The following is a 20,923-nucleotide window of genomic DNA, read 5'->3' on the forward strand; positions in this document are numbered from 1 at the left end:
AGCTGATAATCTGGAAAGGTGAAGCAGTGATACGTTGGATCGTAAAACTGTACCAAGGTGGGAAGGATCCCATCCACAATGTTGGTATTGAGCAAAGGCAGAAGTTTTCCATACTTCTCCTTGAAAGCCTGGGGGTTGACCACCAGTTTTCCGAGCTTTCCCAGTTCCTCGACCTGGGGAATCTTGAAGGTGTATTTCCTAGCTCTCTTTCTTCCGTAATCCATGGTATAGATCCTTAAGTCCTTTCTCCGTTTCTCTCTTTCTATGAAGTTCAAAACGTTCGTTATTTAGTTTCCTTGAAAAACGACTCGAAAAAGACTCTTTTTGTTTTTAGTTGTTTATGAATGATGCATGAATGCATGAATGCACACACAAGAGTTTTAAACAAACATGGCGTTGAAGGGTATAGTGGTCATGAAGTCAAAACGCAATCCCCCGCCCCAATGGTAAACTAAGGATAAAGATTTTTGTACCTGTAGAACGGGTTCTAGGGGTCTCAAAGTTTTTGCTCAACCTTAAAGATACGTTGATTGGTATCTATAAGAGAGTTTTCTCTGAGTGTAGTATCTGCGTGACAATTACTTCCGTAATCACCGCTCTACGTCCTAAAAAAGGCTTTAAGTGGGGTTAATGTGTTTCTAGGTCCTCCTGGTACAAATCAGTCTCGGAATGCAGTGGCGCAGTTAATCACAACCAGCCAGGCAAATCCCAAGAGTAGATTTGGAAACCAAGATTAGAGGGCCTTCACCGGGAAGACATCCTCCATCCTATCTTATGTTGCACTCAAATCCGGGTATAGGATTTCTCACCACAAGGGGGAATCAAGCCCTTTCCCGATACAGAATAAACAAAATAAACAAATATAAATGCAGCAAACACATGATATGACACAGAGGTTAGGCAGGACCTCTCTTGTTTGAGGGGGAATTTGGCATCCCTAATTCCTCATTGGGGTTGGACCAGCAACAGGTCAACCATTGGTTTGGATGAAAAACCAAGGTTTTTAACACTTATATCCCCAGCAGAGTCGCCATTTTTCTGTGGTGGTCGTTTTCTTTTACCTCCCCGTTTCACTTGGGAGGACGGCACGCTAGACCCTTCACGCGAAATTTGGAAGGAGAATGCGCCCGTGGTGGGATGAATTTTATTTCAGTTCTTCCTACGATATCACACGAACTTTCTTATTTGTCCTACGAGTAGGAAAGGGAAAAAAGATCTCAACTAAACCCTAGGAGTTTGCTAAGTGTGGGGATTTCACCTAGACTAGAAATTCTGGAGTCCGGGAGGTCGGTTATACATAGGGAAGTGTTTAAACACCCTACATATCTGTAGTACTCTACAGGAACCTTCTCTGTGTCATTGTGATTGTGTTTATTGCTAATGATTGGGAAAGTTTCTCCTTTGTATTAGGAGAGAGAATTGAATTGATTTTAAAAGACAGACAGACAGACAAACTGACTATTTTTGGTATTTTATTAGCTCGCTGAGATTCCTTGTGAACCTCATGCCTACATATCCCTAGTGGAAGTCAGAGCTTAATGTAGTTCGGGGAACTAACTAGGGAAATTAATTGTTTTTTGGTGCCTTGCTTGAAGCTCAAGGTTGAAGCTTGGAATTAAATCTCTGTTTACAGTAAAGAGACATGAAATTATCTTTACAGAGAGGTATTTGTACTATTCTACCACAAACATTTAAAGGAGTGACAGAATAACTGAATTCATTTCATTCAAGAGGGGGACCTTACTTGTGTATGTGCAAGTATACCAGTCAAATGCCTCTTAAATGAAAGAAAGATGCTCATCCAAATTAGGGAAAGTTACCACATGTCTGGGTTTTACTGCCAGCTCATGCCTTTCAAAATCCTAAATGGGAGACTTGATTAAAATTGAAATTGAAATGGAAATGTTTGTTTGAATGTGGTAGAGTAGTAAAAATATCTCTCTATAGAGATAAGCTATGTCTATCTACTGTATAAAAGATTTGACTTTAGCTGGCTTGTATGAGGCCCAAGCTTGAGGCTTTTTGATTGATTAATTAATATTATTGACTCTGGGAGATGACTCCACTGGGGATTAATTACAGGGTATTTTTGTGTTCTGTACAAAGCCCAGAATTGAGGCTGACTCTACTTAGGGAGACTCTATTTATGTGCCTTGTACAAAGCCCAAGGTTGTGGCTAACTTTAGCTAGGGAAAAACACTATTTTCTGCCTTGTACAAAGCCCAAGGTTGTGGCGGACTCTTAAATGAATTAAGTATGGATGACTATATGGGGAAAGATCCTAAGTGTTAGGAATCTTTGACACATGAAAGATATGGTTTGTCTGCCTTGTACAAAGCCCAAGGTTGTGGCTACTGAGTGATGAAGAACTCACTGGGGAGACTCTATTATCTGCCTTGTACAATGCCCAAGGTTGAGGCTGACTCTTGGCAGGGGAGTTTTATTGTTTGGGTGCCTTGTATGAAGCCCAAGGTTGAGGCTAACTGTTTTTGTTGGTTTTGACTCTACTGAGGAGGTTTTATTTATTAAAAGACTGTTTTTCTTTGGAAGCTAACCCTTTCCAGGGATTTTGACTCAGCTGGTGAATTTGTCTGTTAAAAGGCTGACTTTTATCATGTTTTTGGAGGCTGACCCTTTCCAGGGGTTTTGACTCTTTTGGGGAAAATTATCTCCTAAGAGAAATGAATCTTTATTTTTTGACACTTTTATTAATTGACTTTGGAGGCTAACCCTTTCCAGGGGTTTTTATTGAAATGATGGATTGATTTTAATTGACTTTGGAGGCTAACCCTTTCCAGGGATTTTTATTGAAATGATGGAATGTGTGGAAGCTAACCCTTTCCAGGGATTTTTATGATTGAAAAGTGGATGGCAGAAAGATTATCTAGTGGAGACTCTTTGTTTAAAGCCCAAGATGAAGGCTGACTCAATGCTGAGGATGACCAAAACATAGATCCTAGACTCTACTAAGGAAGATTGATGAAGATAAGGGTGACAGAGACTGTCCATGTCTCTCATTCCAAAAGGTGTACTCAATGTGAAATTGAGACAAACTTAGCTTATTTAAAGTCTGGTTTAAATTGGAAGAAACTCACCAGGGTATGTTAAAAGGTGACTAAAGACCTGTTCCTATGTTTATAAGAAACCTGATGGGTCCTTGTATACAAGCTCAAGAGGAAGCTGGAAATGCTTCTAAGAAGCCTGTGAGTCCTTGTACAAAGCCCAAGAGGAGGCTAATCGAGGGTCCTTGTTATAGCACAAGAGAAAGCTATGTAGTTTTGAACTTATTTTGGCTCTAAGCAAATGGGTAAGAGGTTTCACCGGGAATAATTCCTCTTTGGGTGGATGTGTCCTATATTTTTGGATTCTAAGGTTTTTGCCAAGATGTTTCACCGGGAATAATTCATCTTGGGGGTTTGAACTACAGATCTCTAATTAGGAAAGAGCCTTCACCGGGAAGGCATTCTCAATCCTAAGTCATATTCCTATAATATATATAGTTTAACTGTCCTAAGGTTTATACTCAAACGTAGTTCTAAACTAATATAATGCACAGTTTATATTTGACAGTAATTTAAATAAAGACTGTAAATTGAAAGCTTGTAAAGCCTAACCTGGATGGAGTGGAGGCCATTGAAGAAGTATGTACAGAGCCTCAACAGTAATTTTTGTTGTTTTTGTTGATAACAGTTGAATGTATATGATAAACAGTTAATGGTTTTTGAAAACAGAAGAAGTGAAGATGGACAAAGGTCACATAGGTATCTGAAGAGTTTCACCGGGAATAATGCCCTTCAAATACCAGAAGAATGTTTTGAAAACAGAAAGAAGATTTTGAAAACACAGTTTTGAAAACAAGCTAAGAAGAGAAGGTTTTTGGGACTTACACTCTATTAGAGGCCCACTTAAAAATGATTTACTGTTTATGAAAACAGTTGAAGAAAAGATTGAAATGATATAAGGTTTTGTTGTTTGAAAACCTTAATCGTCTGTTTAATCGGAGATTGAAAACAATTTTGTAGATTGACAAAAGTCAACTTAATTAAGGCAAAGATGAAATCTATACCTAATTAAGACCTAAATAAATAGGGTTTTTATCATAACATTATTCACAAAGTAATTAGGTTAAAACAAAATGAATATATATATTTTAAAGTATTTAAGAAAACATTTAAAACATACTATTTTAAACCTAATTAAAATACATGAAATAAATAATATTTTTATGATTTTTTTGATTATTTATAAAATATATATATTAATCAACAAGTGTTTAAAAAATGAAGTCAAAATGAATTAATTTGATAAGTTAAATAATTGGTTAAAGTTGTGAAGGAATTAAGTTAGAAAAGTGATAAAAAAATAGGTTTTGGTCCTAGCAAGGCTTGAACTCACGCCCTTATAGCCACACACTCAAAACAACACCACTGAGCCAAACGCCAGTTGGTGACTATAACACGCGCGCATTTGGTTTTGTTTTAAAAACAAGTTAGAAAAATCTGAAAAAAATAAAAGGATGAAAAAGTCTGGGGCGAGGGGGATTCGAACCCCAGACTTGTGGCATGATGATACTAAGGGCGCATGTGTGGCCACTAGGGCAAGTTGTTTAGTCGTTAATAAAACGCATACCATTCAAAATAAAATAAACCCTGCCCTGAGAATTCAAATTTGCGCGCCACCACCATCTTCGTCTTCAACCTCAAGCTCTCCATTTTTGGATTTCTGAACTCACTCGTTTCTCAACCATTTGTCATGATGTAAACACGAAACTTGCTCTAATTTCACTCACGATTCTAAATATGTAACTAACATGAACTATCATTAACTACATCTAACTAATTTATCAGAAATCGTGAAGAACCCTAAAATTTCAAAATCAAATTAAATGACTATACTGAAAGATAAATGGATGATGATAGAGGGTTTTCAATCCTCTGATGATGCTGAACAAGATAGAATCGAGCTATTTCACAAAAGGTACTTAAATTAGAGAGGTGAAGTTCAGAAACTTACCTCTGAAAATGGAGATCGTGAGGATGATTGAGAGCACCTGGGTTTGAATGAATGATCTCAATAGCTTCCCTGAGACTCAATGATGCTAACTGGATGCTTATGGTAGCCTGAATCCTTCTGAATTGTTCTATGGACCTCCCTCGATTTGAGCTTCAAGTGGACATGGAGGTTGTTGAATCCTGAGTTACAGATGAGCTGCAGCCATCTGGTTAGCTTCACTATGACCTGAGGAGTGTGTCTGGATGATTGGCTTGCCTTGAAACCTTCTGAATCACTCCATGGACCTCCAACTGCAAGTGCTCCAAAGTGAGAGCAACAATGGTGTTCCTCCACCTACAGAAGTGATCCAGGTGCTTGGATCACCTCAAATGACCTCCCTTGAGATGTTAGAATGCTCACTTCCCAAAGATAAGCTTTGGTTTGAAGAAATCGATTCTTCTTGCCAAAGAACTTTGAAAAACAATGAACAAGAGGAGAGAAAGAGAAAGCAAGTAATATGGTTGCTTTGGTGTCTTTGAATGAGGAATGCATCTGTATTTATAGGCAAATGGATCAGTATAGCTGCAGAGGAGTGAGCTTCCTTAGTGAAGTTGATTTGCTTTCTTAGCCATGAAGGAATTTTGCAAATATCTCTTATGCAATGATGAGAATTTTGATTCCATTTGATCAATCCCCTAGCCCTCGATTTTGCTTGATCTTAGGGGACAATTCTGAGCCAGAAATGAGCTCTAATTGGTTGGTGAGAAGATTCCTTGGGTGATTCATCAATTTGCCATAAATTCACAAATGTAATCATTACATAATCACATGTTCTTGTTTTTAGAATCTTCTTCAATCCTTATGGCATGGTGAAAATGAATGCATGGCATGGTTTCAGATGTGTTATGGGTCGTGTAGCATCCATAAGAGAGGTTATTTGCACAAAATTTGCAAAGTCCAAAAGTGTCCATGACCTATAATTTTACTTCATGAGGCCAACTTTGAACAAGCATAACTCCTAGCTCAAATTGAATTTGGAGAAGGTTGAACACAATTTGGAAAGCCCTAAACATCTACTTCAAATCATTAGTTTATGTCTTCTTCAGAATCATTTAGGAAATTTGTGAAAAATGAGCCCAAAGTTGGATGAAAACTAGGTTAAAACACTTAGAAAAATTTCTAAGTGTTTATGACCTAAACTTCAAAATTTCCAAAACTTCATAAATGGTTGATCTTTTGAAAAAAGTTCCTTTGTAAGATGTTGTTTTATTTTGCAAGATCTACAACTTTCATGTTGGAAGTTTTTTGAGTTGTGTAGGTGAAATTTTGAGATCTCACCATGCCTTCAAAAACCCTAATTCCCGACTTTTCGCTCCTTGATGAATTTCTTTGAATTTCTTTGGCCAAATGACTTTGACATCCATATATTGATGATATTGATCTTTGAAAGTCATTTTTTGACCAAAAACCTTAAAAGTCAATGATGATCCTTCATAGTTGACTTTTTCCTGACAAAGTGAATTTTTGGGCTTTTGTGTAGAAATAAGATCTTCTCCACAAATGGATGATATAAATGGATTATATGGAGGTAGTAGAGATCCTTGAATCATGTCTTGAGTTTTGGATTCATGCCCTGATCAGAAGTCAACTATCTTGATGAATTAGGTCAAAACCCTAATTTGTCGACCATGTGAAAGTAATGACTGTAGACTTTGAATTGAAGTGTGATGTCCAGTAGACCTTGTAATATGAGTTATTTGAAGATGATTGATGTCTTTGAATGACCCTCTGAGGTTTTTTAGGGTTTCCCAAATGTGATCCCTGATTTCAGTCCTTGATAGGCTCAAAACCCTAGTCTGGCGACCTGAGTAAACCTGTACTCATATGACTGGATGTCTAATCAATCATAGATGAGAAAAGTGAAGTCTTTGAGCCTCATGATTGTATTAGGGACTAATCCTTGTATTGATTGATCCTTTGCCTGAGCTTTCTTGTCTTTGAGCATCCTCGATTAGGTACCAGATGGAGAAATGACTGCTCTGGGTACTTGTCTTGACCTGATGAAAAATCCTGAAGATATGTCATCTCAGGGGGGTCAAAAATTAGGGTATGACACTCGCCACTCAAACGTGGTGGCACTCGCCACTGTCTACTGTGTATCAGAAAATCATCGTTTACATCCAAAACTCAGTCGATTCTTCCATAGATTTTTCCCTCGATTAATCATGTCAATTCAGAATATCTCAGGACAATTTATTCACTTACAATTTTACCTGAATTTTCAATTATTTCCTGCAACCACACGACAACTCATAATTTATCCTATATCAGTAATAGATTGTTCAATTGAATTTAACTCAAATCTCAGAGAAATTTCTTATCACAGGAAATTCATGGATTAACACAGCATAAGTTGTAACACCCGTACAATTTTATTATTAATTTAAATTGGATATTTAATTAATAATTCGAATTATTAAGAATTTTGAGGAAATAATGAATAAATAATGGTTTAAGGCATTTGGGTCATATGAGGAAATAGTAAAGATGGGGGTGTAATGTAGTAAAGCTTTCACTAATCTCAATATTATTATTTTTGATAAAATAATTGGGAATTGGGAAACAAAGAAAAGAAAGAACGTGAAAGAACAGAAGTGGGAACAAGGAACGTGAAGGAGAACTGTAGAGGGAGAGACCAAGAACCAAGATTTTATCTGAGGTAAGGGGAGACTCTCCGTTTAATCTCTTTTATCGTATTATGGGTGATAGTATGGATTAGGAGTATGATTGGATCCATTGATTCTATATTCTGAATTTTCATCTGTGTTCATCATTGAATTTGGACTATTAATCCCTAATAACAGATAGATTTAAGGTATGATGAATGAAATTGATTATGGGATCATATACTATGGTTATGGACGAATTCGTATGCTGTTTAGATGTGATTTTTCTGGTTTTTGGATCCAAAATCGTGTATTGGTATGAGTAAAAACGAATGGGTTTTGGACTGTTACGAATTCTGCAGGTTCTGGGCATTTTCTGGTGTTTCGCGTATGAAACAGTGCCATACGCGTATGGGATGAGGTCATACGCGTATGGGGGACACTCCCACTGGGCTATACGCGTATGATACGCAGTTGCCCTGTCCCAAACACCATGTACTGGTGTTTTGCGTATGAGAGCGTATGAGGATGCTCATACGCGTATGGGAATTTGGAAAGAGGAAAAATTATTCTGGTGATACGCGTATGGCTATACTGATACGCGTATGAGGTTGATTGTAGGCAAAAATTGGTTCTGTTGAGATGCGTATGATACGCGTATGAGGCAAGGGGATACGCGTATGGACGCGTATGGACCCTATGATACCCGTATGGCTTCCTGTATGTGAAATTTCTGTTTTGTGATTTTTCTGGAAAGTTCGAGGGTGTGTAACTTTCGATTTGTAGGCCTGTTTGTATGCTGTTTTAGACTGTGTAAACCTTGTGATGTGATTCTGTGGTTTACTGATGATTGATTGTATTGAATGATGTAATGTATATATGAACATGCTTAGTATTGATGATGATGATGATGATGAAATGAGTATAGATGATGCTACTCATAGAATGGTGATGATGAAAGTATGTTATATATATGTTGCATGCATTCATAAACATGGGCTGAATCCTATATGATGAGAGGATTCAGCGAGGGGCAGAATTCCCATTGTGTGGAATTTGTGCTGGCAGGGCCGTATCTAGATGATGATAGATCGGTCGGTGGATGATTTCCACTGGTGATGATTGGTACCACATGCATAGTGTCATTTTCATACAATTGCATGATTTGTTTATAGCATGATGATAGATGTTACATGTTGACTGTTTGTTTATCTGTGGATGTATGAATGATTGATTTGTCTGAGTATGAAACAATTGGGTGAATGATATAACTATGATATGTTATTATTTATGATGCAATAACATTGGTTAACTGTGATGAGACTCACCCTTACTTGTTGTCATTTTCAGATTGAGGATAGCGGCGCGACTTGGTGAGGATTAGCTCATAAGTCGGTTTTTAGTTATAGTGTCGGTGTCATGCTCTGGTAGATGTAACACTGGGAACACGTTTGTATTGAGTTGATTATAACTCTAATTGGTTTTGTTGGTTGAGTCGGATACATTAAAGATGAATGTTGACTCTATGTTTTTGATTCCGCTGTGTAAAACATGATTTTATTTAATGAGCTATAATTTCAGTTGTTTCAGTGAATGCATGATATGTACCGACGTGTGTTTTATTACTTATGAAATTGTGATGCCTCTCTACATATTACTCTGATTTAATATACTGTTATTTGCTGCGGGTTATTAGAGGGGTGTTACAATAGTGGTATCAGAGCATAGTCGGTCGTTGTGACCAGAGTCTTAGTGTCAGTCTTCTGTGTATGCGACTAATACGAGTTATTTGTCGATACTTTTGTTCTGACCGGATTGTTTGTGTTAAGCAGAACAATGGCTGGAAGAGGAGGAAGAAACGACGATGCTATCGCTGAGGCTCTGGGCATGATTGCTGGTGTGCTGGGAGGGAATGCCAATGGAGCTGCGATTGGTGCTGACAGACAACTGAACAGTTTCCAGAGGAACAATCCTCCATTGTTCAAGGGCACGCATGATCCTGAAGGTGCTCAGAAATGGCTTAAGGAGATCGAGAGGATTTTCAGAGTCATTGACTGTGCTGAGGACCTCAAAGTGAGATATGGCACTCACATGTTATCAGAGGAAGCTGATGATTGGTGGATGTCAACCAGAACTGAGCTGGATGCTAGTGGTATAGCAATTACCTGGACTGTATTCAGGAGGGAATTTCTGAGGAGGTATTTTCCTGAAGATATCAGGGGAAGAAAGGAAGTTGAATTTCTGGCGCTGGTTCAAGGTAATATGTCAGTACCGGAGTATGCTGCTAAGTTTGTGGAACTGGCAAGGTACTATGTGCATTACAATGATGATGAAGCCAGTGAATTCTCAAAATGTGTCAAATTTGAGAATGGTCTTCGTGATGAGATCAAGCAGGGTATCAGGTACCAGAGAATCCGGAGGTTTGTTGATCTGGTAGATTGTAGCAGGATTTTTGAGGAAGATAACATCAAGCTAAGGTCATCTCACTCTCGCGAGTTGGTTGACAGAAAAGGGAAGAAACATATGGATAGAGGTAAGCCATATGGTAGTAGTAAACCTGTTGATAGGAAGAAACCCAGTGGGGGAGATTCCAGTGCTCGTATCAGATGTTACAATTGTGGTGAGATGGGACATCGTAGGAATGAATGCAAGGTTGATCAGAAGAAGTGTTACAAGTGTGACCAAGTGGGTCATATTGCTGCTGACTGCGAGAAAAGGGTTGTGACTTGCTACAACTGTGGTGAAGAGGGTCACATCAGTCCTAATTGTCCTAAGCCAAAGAAGAACCAATCGGGAGGAAAGGTTTTTGCTTTGACTGGGTCTGAGACTACTCCAGAAGACAGATTGATTAAAGGTACGTGTTTCATTCATGGCACACCTTTAGTTGCAATTATTGATACTGGAGCAACTCACTCTTTTATTTCTTTGGATTGTGCTGAGAGGTTAAATCTTGAGATATCTGATATAAATGGAAGTATGGTTATTGACACTCCTGCGTCGGGTTCAGTAACTACTTCGTCTGTATGCTTGAATTGTCCGGTTGACATTTTTGGTAGAGAATTTGGGATGGACTTAGTGTGCCTTCCGTTGAAACAACTTGATGTAATCCTGGGAATGAACTGGTTGGAATTCAACCGTGTTTATATCAACTATTTTGCAAAGACGGTGATTTTTCCTGAAGAGGTTAGTTCTGATAGTCTGGAAATGACAGCTAGACAGGTGAATGAAGCTATCGGAGATGGTGCAACAGTGTTTATGTTGTTCGCATTGATGAATGTGAAGGAGAAGGTGGCGGGTAGCGAATTACCAGTAGTGTGTGAATTTCCAGAAGTTTTTCCAGAAGATGTGAATGAATTACCACCGGAAAGAGAAGTGGAGTTTTCTATTGAATTGGTTCCGGGAACTAGTTCAGTGCCGATGGCATCGTACCGTATGTCACCGTCTGAATTGGCTTAACTGAAGGAACAGTTAGAGGAATTGCTTGAGAAGAAATTTATTCGTCCTAGTGTTTCGCCGTGGGGTGCGCCTGTGTTACTGGTAAAGAAGAAAGAGGGTTCAATGAGGCTGTGTGTAGACTACAGACAATTGAACAAGGTTACTATCAAGAATCGGTATCCATTACTGAGGATTGATGATTTGATGGATCAGTTGGTTGGAGCACGTGTATTTAGTAAGATTGATCTGAGGTCTGGGTATCATCAGATACGTGTGAAGGATGACGATATTCAGAAGACTGCTTTTAGAACGAGGTATGGACATTATGAGTATTCTGTGATGCCGTTTGGAGTTACTAATGCACCTGGTGTTTTTATGGAATATATGAACAGGATTTTTCATCCGTATCTCGACAAGTTTGTGGTGGTATTTATAGATGATATCCGGATATATTCTAAGAATGAAGAAGAACATGCGGAACATCTCAGAACTGTGTTAGAGCTGTTGAAAGAGAAGCAACTTTTTGCCAAACTGTCGAAGTGTGAATTCTGGTTAGAGGAAGTCAGTTTTCTTGGACATGTGATTTCTAAGAATGGTATTGCTGTTGATCCTACAAAGATAGAAGCTGTGTCTCAGTGGGAAGCTCCGAAGTCAGTGTCAGAGATTCGTAGTTTTCTTGGTCTTGCAGGTTACTACCGAAAGTTCATTGAAGGATTTTCAAAGTTAGCATTGTCGTTAACTAAACTAACCAGGAAGGGACAAACCTTTATTTGGGATGCAAAGTGTGAAGAAGGATTCCAAGAGCTGAAGAGGAGATTGACTAGTGCTCCTATTTTGATTTTGCCGAATCCGACAGAATCATTTGTGGTTTATTGTGACGCATCACTGATGGGTTTAGGTGGTGTATTGATGCAGAATCAACAAGTGGTCGCGTATGCGTCGAGACAACTCAAAGTGCATGAGAGGAATTATCCGACTCATGATTTGGAATTGGCAGATGTGGTGTTTGTCTTGAAGTTGTGGCGACACTATTTGTATGGTTCGAAATTTGAGGTATTCAGTGATCATAAAAGCCTGAAGTATCTCTTTGATCAGAAAGAGTTGAACATGAGGCAGAGAAGGTGGTTAGAATTTCTGAAGGATTATGATTTTGGTTTGAATTACCATCCGGGTAAGGCAAACGTTGTTGCTGATGCATTGAGTAGGAAGACCTTGCATATGTCTATGCTAATGGTGAAGGAATTGGAGTTGATTGAGCAATTCAGAGACTTGAGTTTAGTGTGTGAAGGTACTCCTATTAGTGTCAAATTGGGTATGCTGAAGCTGACTAGTGGTATTCTTGAAGAGATCAGAGAAGGTCAGAAAGTCGATGTTGAATTGATTGATAAGTTGACTTTGATTAATAAAGGCAAGAGTAGTGAATTCAGAGTCGACGAGAATGGTATACTGAGGTTTGGTGACCGAGTTTGTGTCCCTGATATTGATGAACTCCGAAAGCGTATTTTGGAAGAAGGACACCGTAGTGGATTGAGTATTCATCCTGGTGCTACCAAGATGTATCATGAATTGAAAAAGTTGTTTTGGTGGCCTGGAATGAAGAAGGAAATTGCTGAGTTTGTGTATTCTTGTTTGACTTGCCAGAAGTCAAAGATCGAGCATCAGAAACCATCTGGGTTAATGCAACCGATGTTTATTCCTGAATGGAAGTGGGATAGCATATCAATGGATTTTGTGTCGGGTTTGCCGAGAACTGTCAGAAATTGTGAAGCTATCTGGGTTGTGGTAGACAGGTTGACGAAGTCTGCATACTTTATACCGGTGAGAATGGATTATCCGATGGAGAAGCTAGCTCAGTTGTATATTGAGAAGATAGTTAGTCTTCATGGTATTCCTTCAAGTATTGTGTCAGACAGAGATCCGAGGTTTACATCTAATTTCTGGGAAGGTTTGCAGAAAGCTTTGGGTACTAAGCTGAGATTGAGTTCTGCTTACCATCCGCAGACTGATGGACAGACTGAGAGAACACTTCAGTCGTTAGAGGATTTGTTGCGTGCTTGTGTGTTAGAAAAAGGAGGTACTTGGGAGAGTTATCTGCCTTTGATTGAGTTTACCTACAACAACAGTTATCATTCGAGTATCGGTATGGCTCCGTTTGAGGCTTTGTATGGTAGGAGATGTAGGACGCCGTTGTGTTGGTACGAATCTGGTGAGAGTGTTGTGATTGGTCCAGAAATTGTACAACAGACTACAGAGAAGATTAAAATGATTCAAGAGAAGATGAAAGCTTCTCAGAGTCGTCAGAAGAGTTATCATGACAAGAGGAAGAAAACTCTTGAGTTTCAAGAGGGAGATCATGTGTTTATGAGAGTTACTCCTATGACAGGGATTGGTCGGGCATTGAAGTCGAAGAAGTTGACTCCGCGTTTTATCGGACCATTCCAAATTTCTGAAAGAGTGGGAGAAGTGGCTTATCGTATCGCTTTATCGCTGATGCTTGCAAATTTGCATGATGTATTTCATGTGTCTCAGTTGAGGAAATACATTTCAGATCCGTCCCATGTGATCCAAGTAGATGATATACAGGTAAAAGATAACTTGACGGTTGAGACTTTACCTGTGAGGATTGAGGATCGAAGGCTGAAGCAATTGCGTGGCAAGGAGATAGCTTTGGTCAGAGTAGCTTGGGGAGGACCTGCTGAGGGAAATGTTACCTGGGAGCTAGAGAGTCAGATGAAGGATTCTTATCCAGAGCTCTTTACCTAAGGTATGTTTTCGAGGACGAAAACTCTTTTAGTGGGGGAGAGTTGTAACACCCGTACAATTTTATTATTAATTTAAATTGGATATTTAATTAATAATTCGAATTATTAAGAATTTTGAGGAAATAATGAATAAATAATGGTTTAAGGCATTTGGGCCATATGAGGAAATAGTAAAGATGGGGGTGTAATTTAGTAAAGCTTTCACTAATCTCAATATTATTATTTTTGATAAAATAATTGGGAATTGGGAAACAAAGAAAAGAAAGAAGGTGAAAGAACAGAAGTGGGAACAAGGAACGTGAAGGAGAACTGTAGAGGGAGAGACCAAGAACCAAGATTTTATCTGAGGTAAGGGGAGACTCTCCGTTTAATCTCTTTTATCGTATTATGGGTGATAGTATGGATTAGGAGTATGATTAGATCCATTGATTCTATATTCTGAATTTTCATCTATGTTCATCATTGAATTTGGACTATTAATCCCTAATAACTGATAGATTTAGGGTATGATGAATGAAATTGATTATGGGATCATATACTATGGTTATGGACGAATTCGTATGCTGTTTAGATGTGATTTTTCTGGTTTTTGGATCCAAAATCGTGTACGGGTATGAGTAAAAACGAATGGGTTTTGGACTGTTACGAATACTGCAGGTTCTGGGCATTTTCTGGTGTTTCGCGTATGAAATAGTGCCATACGCGTATGGGATGAGGTCATACGCGTATGGGGGACACTCCCACTGGGCTATACGTGTATGATACGCAGTGCCCTGTCCCAAACACCATGTACTGGTGTTTTGCGTATGAGAGCGTATGAGGATGCTCATACGCGTATGGGAATTTGGAAAGAGGAAAAATTATTCTGGTGATACGCGTATGGCTATACTGATACGCGTATGAGGTTGATTGTAGGCAAAAATTGGTTCTGTTGAGATGCGTATGATACGCGTATGAGGCAAGGGGATACGCGTATGGACGCGTATGGACCCTATGATACGCGTATGGCTTCCTGTATGTGAAATTTCTGTTTTGTGATTTTTCTGGAAAGTTCGAGGGTGTGTAACTTTCGATTTGTAGGCCTGTTTGTATGCTGTTTTAGACTGTGTAAACCTTGTGATGTGATTCTGTGGTTTACTGATGATTGATTGTATTGAATGATGTAATGTATATATGAACATGCCTAGTATTGATGATGATGATGAAATGAGTATAGATGATGCTATTCATAGAATGGTGATGATGAAAGTATGTTATATATATGTTGCATGCATTCATAAACATGGGCTGAATCCTATATGATGAGAGGATTCAGCGAGGGGCAGAATTCCCATTGTGTGGAATTTGTGCTGGCAGGGCCGTATCTGGATGATGATAGATCGGTCGGTGGATGATTTCCACTGGTGATGATTGGTACCACATGCATAGTGTCAGTTTCATACATGTGCATGATTTGTTTATAGCATGATGATAGATGTTACATGTTGACTGTTTGTTTATCTGTGGATGTATGAATGATTGATTTGTCTGAGTATGAAACAATTGGGTGAATGATATAACTATGATATATTATTATTTATGATGCAATAACATTGGTTAACTGTGATGAGACTCACCCTTACTTGTTGTCATTTTCAGATTGAGGATAGCGGCGCGACTTGGTGAGGATTAGCTCATAAGTCGGTTTTTAGTTATAGTGTCGGTGTCATGCTCTGGTAGATGTAACACTGGGAACACGTTTGTATTGAGTTGATTATAACTCTAATTGGTTTTGTTGGTTGAGTCGGATACATTAAAGATGAATGTTGACTCTATGTTTTTGATTCCGCTGTGTAAAACATGATTTTATTTAATGAGCTATAATTTCAGTTGTTTCAGTGAATGCATGATATGTACCGACGTGTGTTTTATTACTTATGAAATTGTGATGCCTCTCTACATGTTACTCTGATTTAATATACTGTTATTTGCCGCGGGTTATTAGAGGGGTGTTACATAAATCACAATCATACAACAGATTCACAACTCAACACAATGTAATAAATATGATTACATAAACAAAACTAAATCCCCACATACCAATCATCATAATTTCCATTATAGAGTCAGAACCTCGCCCTTACCTTGGATTGAAGGTTGCTCTACGATCTACCGGCCAAACCTAGCTTTTTGCCCTAACTTTCAACCTTTGCCTCTTTCTCTGCAACTTCTCATATCCACTAAATTTTCTTCAAGACTTTTTCTTTCTCCCTTCAATTAACCTAATTTCTATTTACTTAGACCTCACATTTTTGATATTGGTTTGGGTCTAACTTCACACAACCCCTAATTCTAAAGTCAACACTCCAAAAATAGTCCAATATTAAATAAACTTCACTCTCTTATTATTAATATATTACTAATCAACTAATTAATCAACTAAAATACTAATAACAACTATTCAACAATTATCAAGATTTTACAACTTCGACAAATAATTTAAAATAATTAATTAATTTAACGGGCGTTACACATCTACCCGTGCAATGTACGGAAATAAGCTATTTGATTATTTGTTCTTAAAAATTCTATAAAATTATTTTATAAGTTGAATATAAATTACGTATAATATTTGATTTCCTTTCGATTGAAAAGAAAATAAAATAAAAAAAGATAAATAAATATAAAAAATAGAAAGAAAAAAAACGAACACATAAATAATTGTACAACTAACACCTATTTTGAATATGTATATTATTCAGTTATCAATTCATTCGATAAAAATTTAAAATTTTATTGCTTTCTATAATAATAATAATAATAATTTATTCAATAATGATTGACAATGTTAAAGTTTTTAATAATTAAGTAAATTAACAAATTAGATTCATTGTTTTCTATAATACTCCACCCATTTAATCAATTAAATATATTAATATAAATATTTTTATATTAGTTATAATTATTTTAAAGTTCTGTATAGTATTATTTAACTATTAAAGCTAAAACTTAATAAAATAAGAAATAATTGTACAACTAGCACCTATTTTGAATATGTATATTATTCTTTATAAGTTATCGATTGATTCGATAAAAATTTAAAATTTTATTGTTTTCTATAATAATAATAATTTATTCAATAACGATTGACAATGTTAAAGTTTTTAATAATTAAGTAAATTAACAAATTAGATTCATTATACTCCACCCATTTAATCAATTAAATATATTAATATAAATATTTTTATATTAGTTATAATTATTTTAAAGTTCTGTATAGTATTATTTAACTATTAAAGCTAAAACTTAATAAAATAAGAAATAAGTAAAATAGATCATTTATAAGTAATATTTGTGATACTTTAAATTGAAAAGTATGTGGAGTTGGAATTAAAGAAAAACAAAACTAATTAAATATTAAGATCTGACAAAAATACAATTATAAACATTACTTTTTTTTATAAAAATTACATAGAACTTTTTCAACAATATACATATTTTCTTTTTTAAATAAATTTAAACATTTTAGAATTAGGAAATTGGGTAGTGAATTTTAAAATTTTAACTAGATTAACGTTTTTTAATAAATATAGGAATTTTTAAAATTAGGAATTGGATAGTGCGTTATTTTGGTTAATAGTTGGTGGATAAATGAATTTTATTATTTTTTAATTTTAATTTAACATCTATATTAAATTTTTAAATAAATTTAAGAAATTTTAAAATTAGAAGACCTATTTTTGAGGAATTGGATAGTGGGTTATTTTGGTTACCGCAGTTTATGGTTTATCTCTTATAGCTTATAAACTCAAATGACAATAGAAGACCTATTTTGTAATAGTATTTTTATCACGAGCTTATAGCTTATTTTACTAGCTCATAGTTTATCTTTCCGACGCTATTTTAAATAGCATTTTAGTTTATAGCTCGCCATTTTTTCTTTTTTTTTTCCTTAATATTTTGAATAAAACTCCCTACAGACCTTTACAATTTATTTCAATTTAAAATAAAATAATTATATATTAAATGTTTTTTACGTTATTTTAATTTATCAACTAATTGAACCGTTAATTTTATCAAACAATTTAATTAGTTTATCAGCTATAAGTCATCAGTCATCAGTCATAAACTATAAACTATCAATTAGCTTATCAGTCGACCACTATTTTTACCAAATAAAGTCTAATAGTTAGTAGATAAATAAATTTTAGTACTATAAATTTTAATTTAACTTTTTTATTATTATTAACTTTATTTTAATTATTAATTACTAAACGAATTAATTTTAAAGAGAAAATTTAGGGAACAAGTTATAGAATTATAATTTAGTATCAAGTAATTATGACATGTCGTTGAATTTTGTTTTGTTCTATAACTAGTAAAGGACCCGTGCGTCCGCACGGGTCACGTAAAGTCGGTATAAATATTAAATAAATATAATATGGTTATGGTTAAAGAATTATATTGAAATATATATTAATTAAGCGAAATAATTTCTTCAATGATGATTATCATATCAATATTAATTTAATTTATCAATTTGTAGTTGTTTTCAATGATGATATTTATGTTGGATAAAAATTAAAATAATATTAGAGATAATTAAGTATTATTGTTGATTACAATTTTAACTCTGAAAAAATATAGTTCTTGATAAAAAGTAAAAAAATAAATAAAAATTGAGATAATGTAGTTATTATGTACTATCATTATCAACAATTTTTATGGGCTCCCACCCCTAGTATGTCTACCCGCCTTTTTTTCCGCAGACGCACATTATCAACAATTTTTATGGGCTCCCACCCCTAGTATGTCTACCCGCCTTTTTATGAGCATGATTCAAATTGCAAATTTAAATTATCAAAATAAAAAATTGCAAAAAAAATTATAACATCTATATAAGTCAAGAAACAAAAAATAATGAAATGACATATTATAGTTCAATGCAACACATTTAAAATTGGGACTGTTAACTCAACATAATAATTTAAAAATATTATTATTTCTATGATTAATAATTTGGGACGGTTAACTCAACATAATATTTTTATTAGGTTGATTAATGTATAATTGTTATTAATAAGCTCTTAATGTTGATTATTATGAAAATTTAATGAAAAATAAGACTGTTCTCCCATCGAACCATCTCCACTTTTTTTGTTAATGTCCTTGATGCAGTCAAATTTTCTACTCTTTGTCACTGACAAAAATACATTAATAAATAAAAGGCAAGTAAACCAAACGCAGAAGTTGGTGTGAATCATAAATCTACTATAAATCGAAACAAAAATTTGATTAATGAATAGAGTGAGAATTCAAAAGGTTAATTTTTTGTTTCCAATATGTTAATTTCTTTAACCGAGAAAAAATGTTGGAAGTATAATAGGGTTTGGGAAAAGACTTTAGGTCAAATATGATTATATATGATTAATATTTAAAGTAATAATGCATTTAAGACTTGTTAGTTACAATTAACATTGAGAATCAAAATAATTAAATTGGAAAAATAAACGAAGCATGCTTGAATTATTTGAAACATAAATATTTGGCACGTAAAGAGTCACATAATAAAAATGGTAATAATTTAATTGGAAGCTTATACAGTATGCGTGTCTAATTTATAGTACATAGTTTATTCCTTATCATTTGGAACTGTAATTAATGATGGTTAAGAAAAATTAAAGATGAATTCTTATTAGCATTAAAATTGTGTTTTTCATGAAAAACAAAGAAAGTAAATTTAATGCATTTTATAATTATTTGTGTGTACTTAATTTTTAATTTAGATTGAAATAAATAAATTGAAAAATCATATTTAATTTATGACTTAAATCAAATCCTAATCCTTTTTTAACTCTCCATTGAACTTCAGTAAATCATATATTTAATTTATTGGAATTTAAGATGGTCCTCCCAACCTGAAGACACTTTATTTTTGGTGAAATTTTTATATGAGAGACTCGTAGTCAAACTCTTCCGTGAAATCTTATCCTTCCTTTTGAAATTTTACGTGAGAAAATTGCAATCCCAATTTTAAACTCTCCCGTGAAATTCATGTACCCATTTTTTTTCAATTAAATATACTAAAAGTTTTTTTAAAGAATTAAATATGAGGATGTACACTACTTATATATAATATTTTTATAAATAGTAAATAAATATATAATAGTTGATATCTTGGCCTTTCGTTTTAGATATAAAAAAGAAATAAATTTGTGTCTTTCATAAAAAAAAAAGGGTTAATACCTATTTTGCCCCCTGCCATATAGGGCGGATTTGAAAAACCCCCCTGCGAAAAAAAAAGTTGCAGGAATCCCCTCAACATTTAAAAATAATTCTTCTTAAAACCCTCCCCATGCCACATCACAAAAAAAGCTGATGTGTCACGTTTTTTTCATTTTTTTTTCAGAACTTAAATGCCACATGTGTATTGGACAGGGTAGAAAGACAAAAATGCCCTTCAGTGTTAACACATAAATGTCTTCTTCTTCCTTGGAAACCCTAAATCTATGTTACCTCCACCTTCTTCTCCATCGTTGTTTTTCTTTCACTGCTGCTAGTCCCGTCACCTCAAATCATCTTCATCCGCGCGGCCAATTCTTGTAATTCTTCTTCTTCATCTAATTCTTCATCCAATCCGCATCCAATCCGCAAGAATGAGTTACCCAGTTTGTTCTTATTCGTGCAATTCTCCAAACAGCAGGGTTACTCCTAAATGCGACCATAACATGTCCATGAAGATGTTTGTTTCAAAATCTGCTGCAAATCCTGGACGAAAGTATTGGAAGTGTAAGTTTTGGGGGAGGGAAGATGATTGTAACATGTTTCATTGGGATGATGAGGTTTGTGGCGAAACTGTTGCAAATGTCATGGACAGAGAAGTTGTTTATGTGATGAGGAAAATGGAGAAAGATTTAACAAAAAAGATGGAAGATTTGAAGAAACAGCTTGATGATTTAAGGAAGAAACTGAAGTTTTTTATTGCTGTAGTTTTTGCTATGTGTTTTTTCTTCATGATTCATGTAACACACATGTTGCAAAGTTAAATGTATTTTAAGTACAATTGTAATGTAGTATGTTGAAGTAATG

At 35.4% G+C, this 20,923-nt stretch overlaps 1 protein-coding gene across 1 annotated transcript in view; it reads right to left on the reverse strand.

Annotated features, from left to right (window-relative positions):
- LOC131597405 (uncharacterized) overlaps nucleotides 1-20,368 on the reverse strand; it is a gene marked incomplete at its 3' end in the record, with an annotated part of 29,267 nt that extends 8,899 nt beyond the window's left edge. The window contains exon 1 of the mRNA XM_058870106.1: nucleotides 20,351-20,368. Within this exon, the coding sequence (XP_058726089.1) occupies nucleotides 20,351-20,368 (18 nt within the window). The remainder of the gene's footprint in view (nucleotides 1-20,350) is intronic.
- Nucleotides 20,369-20,923: the final 555 nt, after the last annotated feature.

The sequence above is a fragment of the Vicia villosa genome, linkage group LG4 (genome assembly GCF_029867415.1).
Source record: "Vicia villosa cultivar HV-30 ecotype Madison, WI linkage group LG4, Vvil1.0, whole genome shotgun sequence".
NCBI classification, from domain to species: domain Eukaryota; kingdom Viridiplantae; phylum Streptophyta; class Magnoliopsida; order Fabales; family Fabaceae; genus Vicia; species Vicia villosa.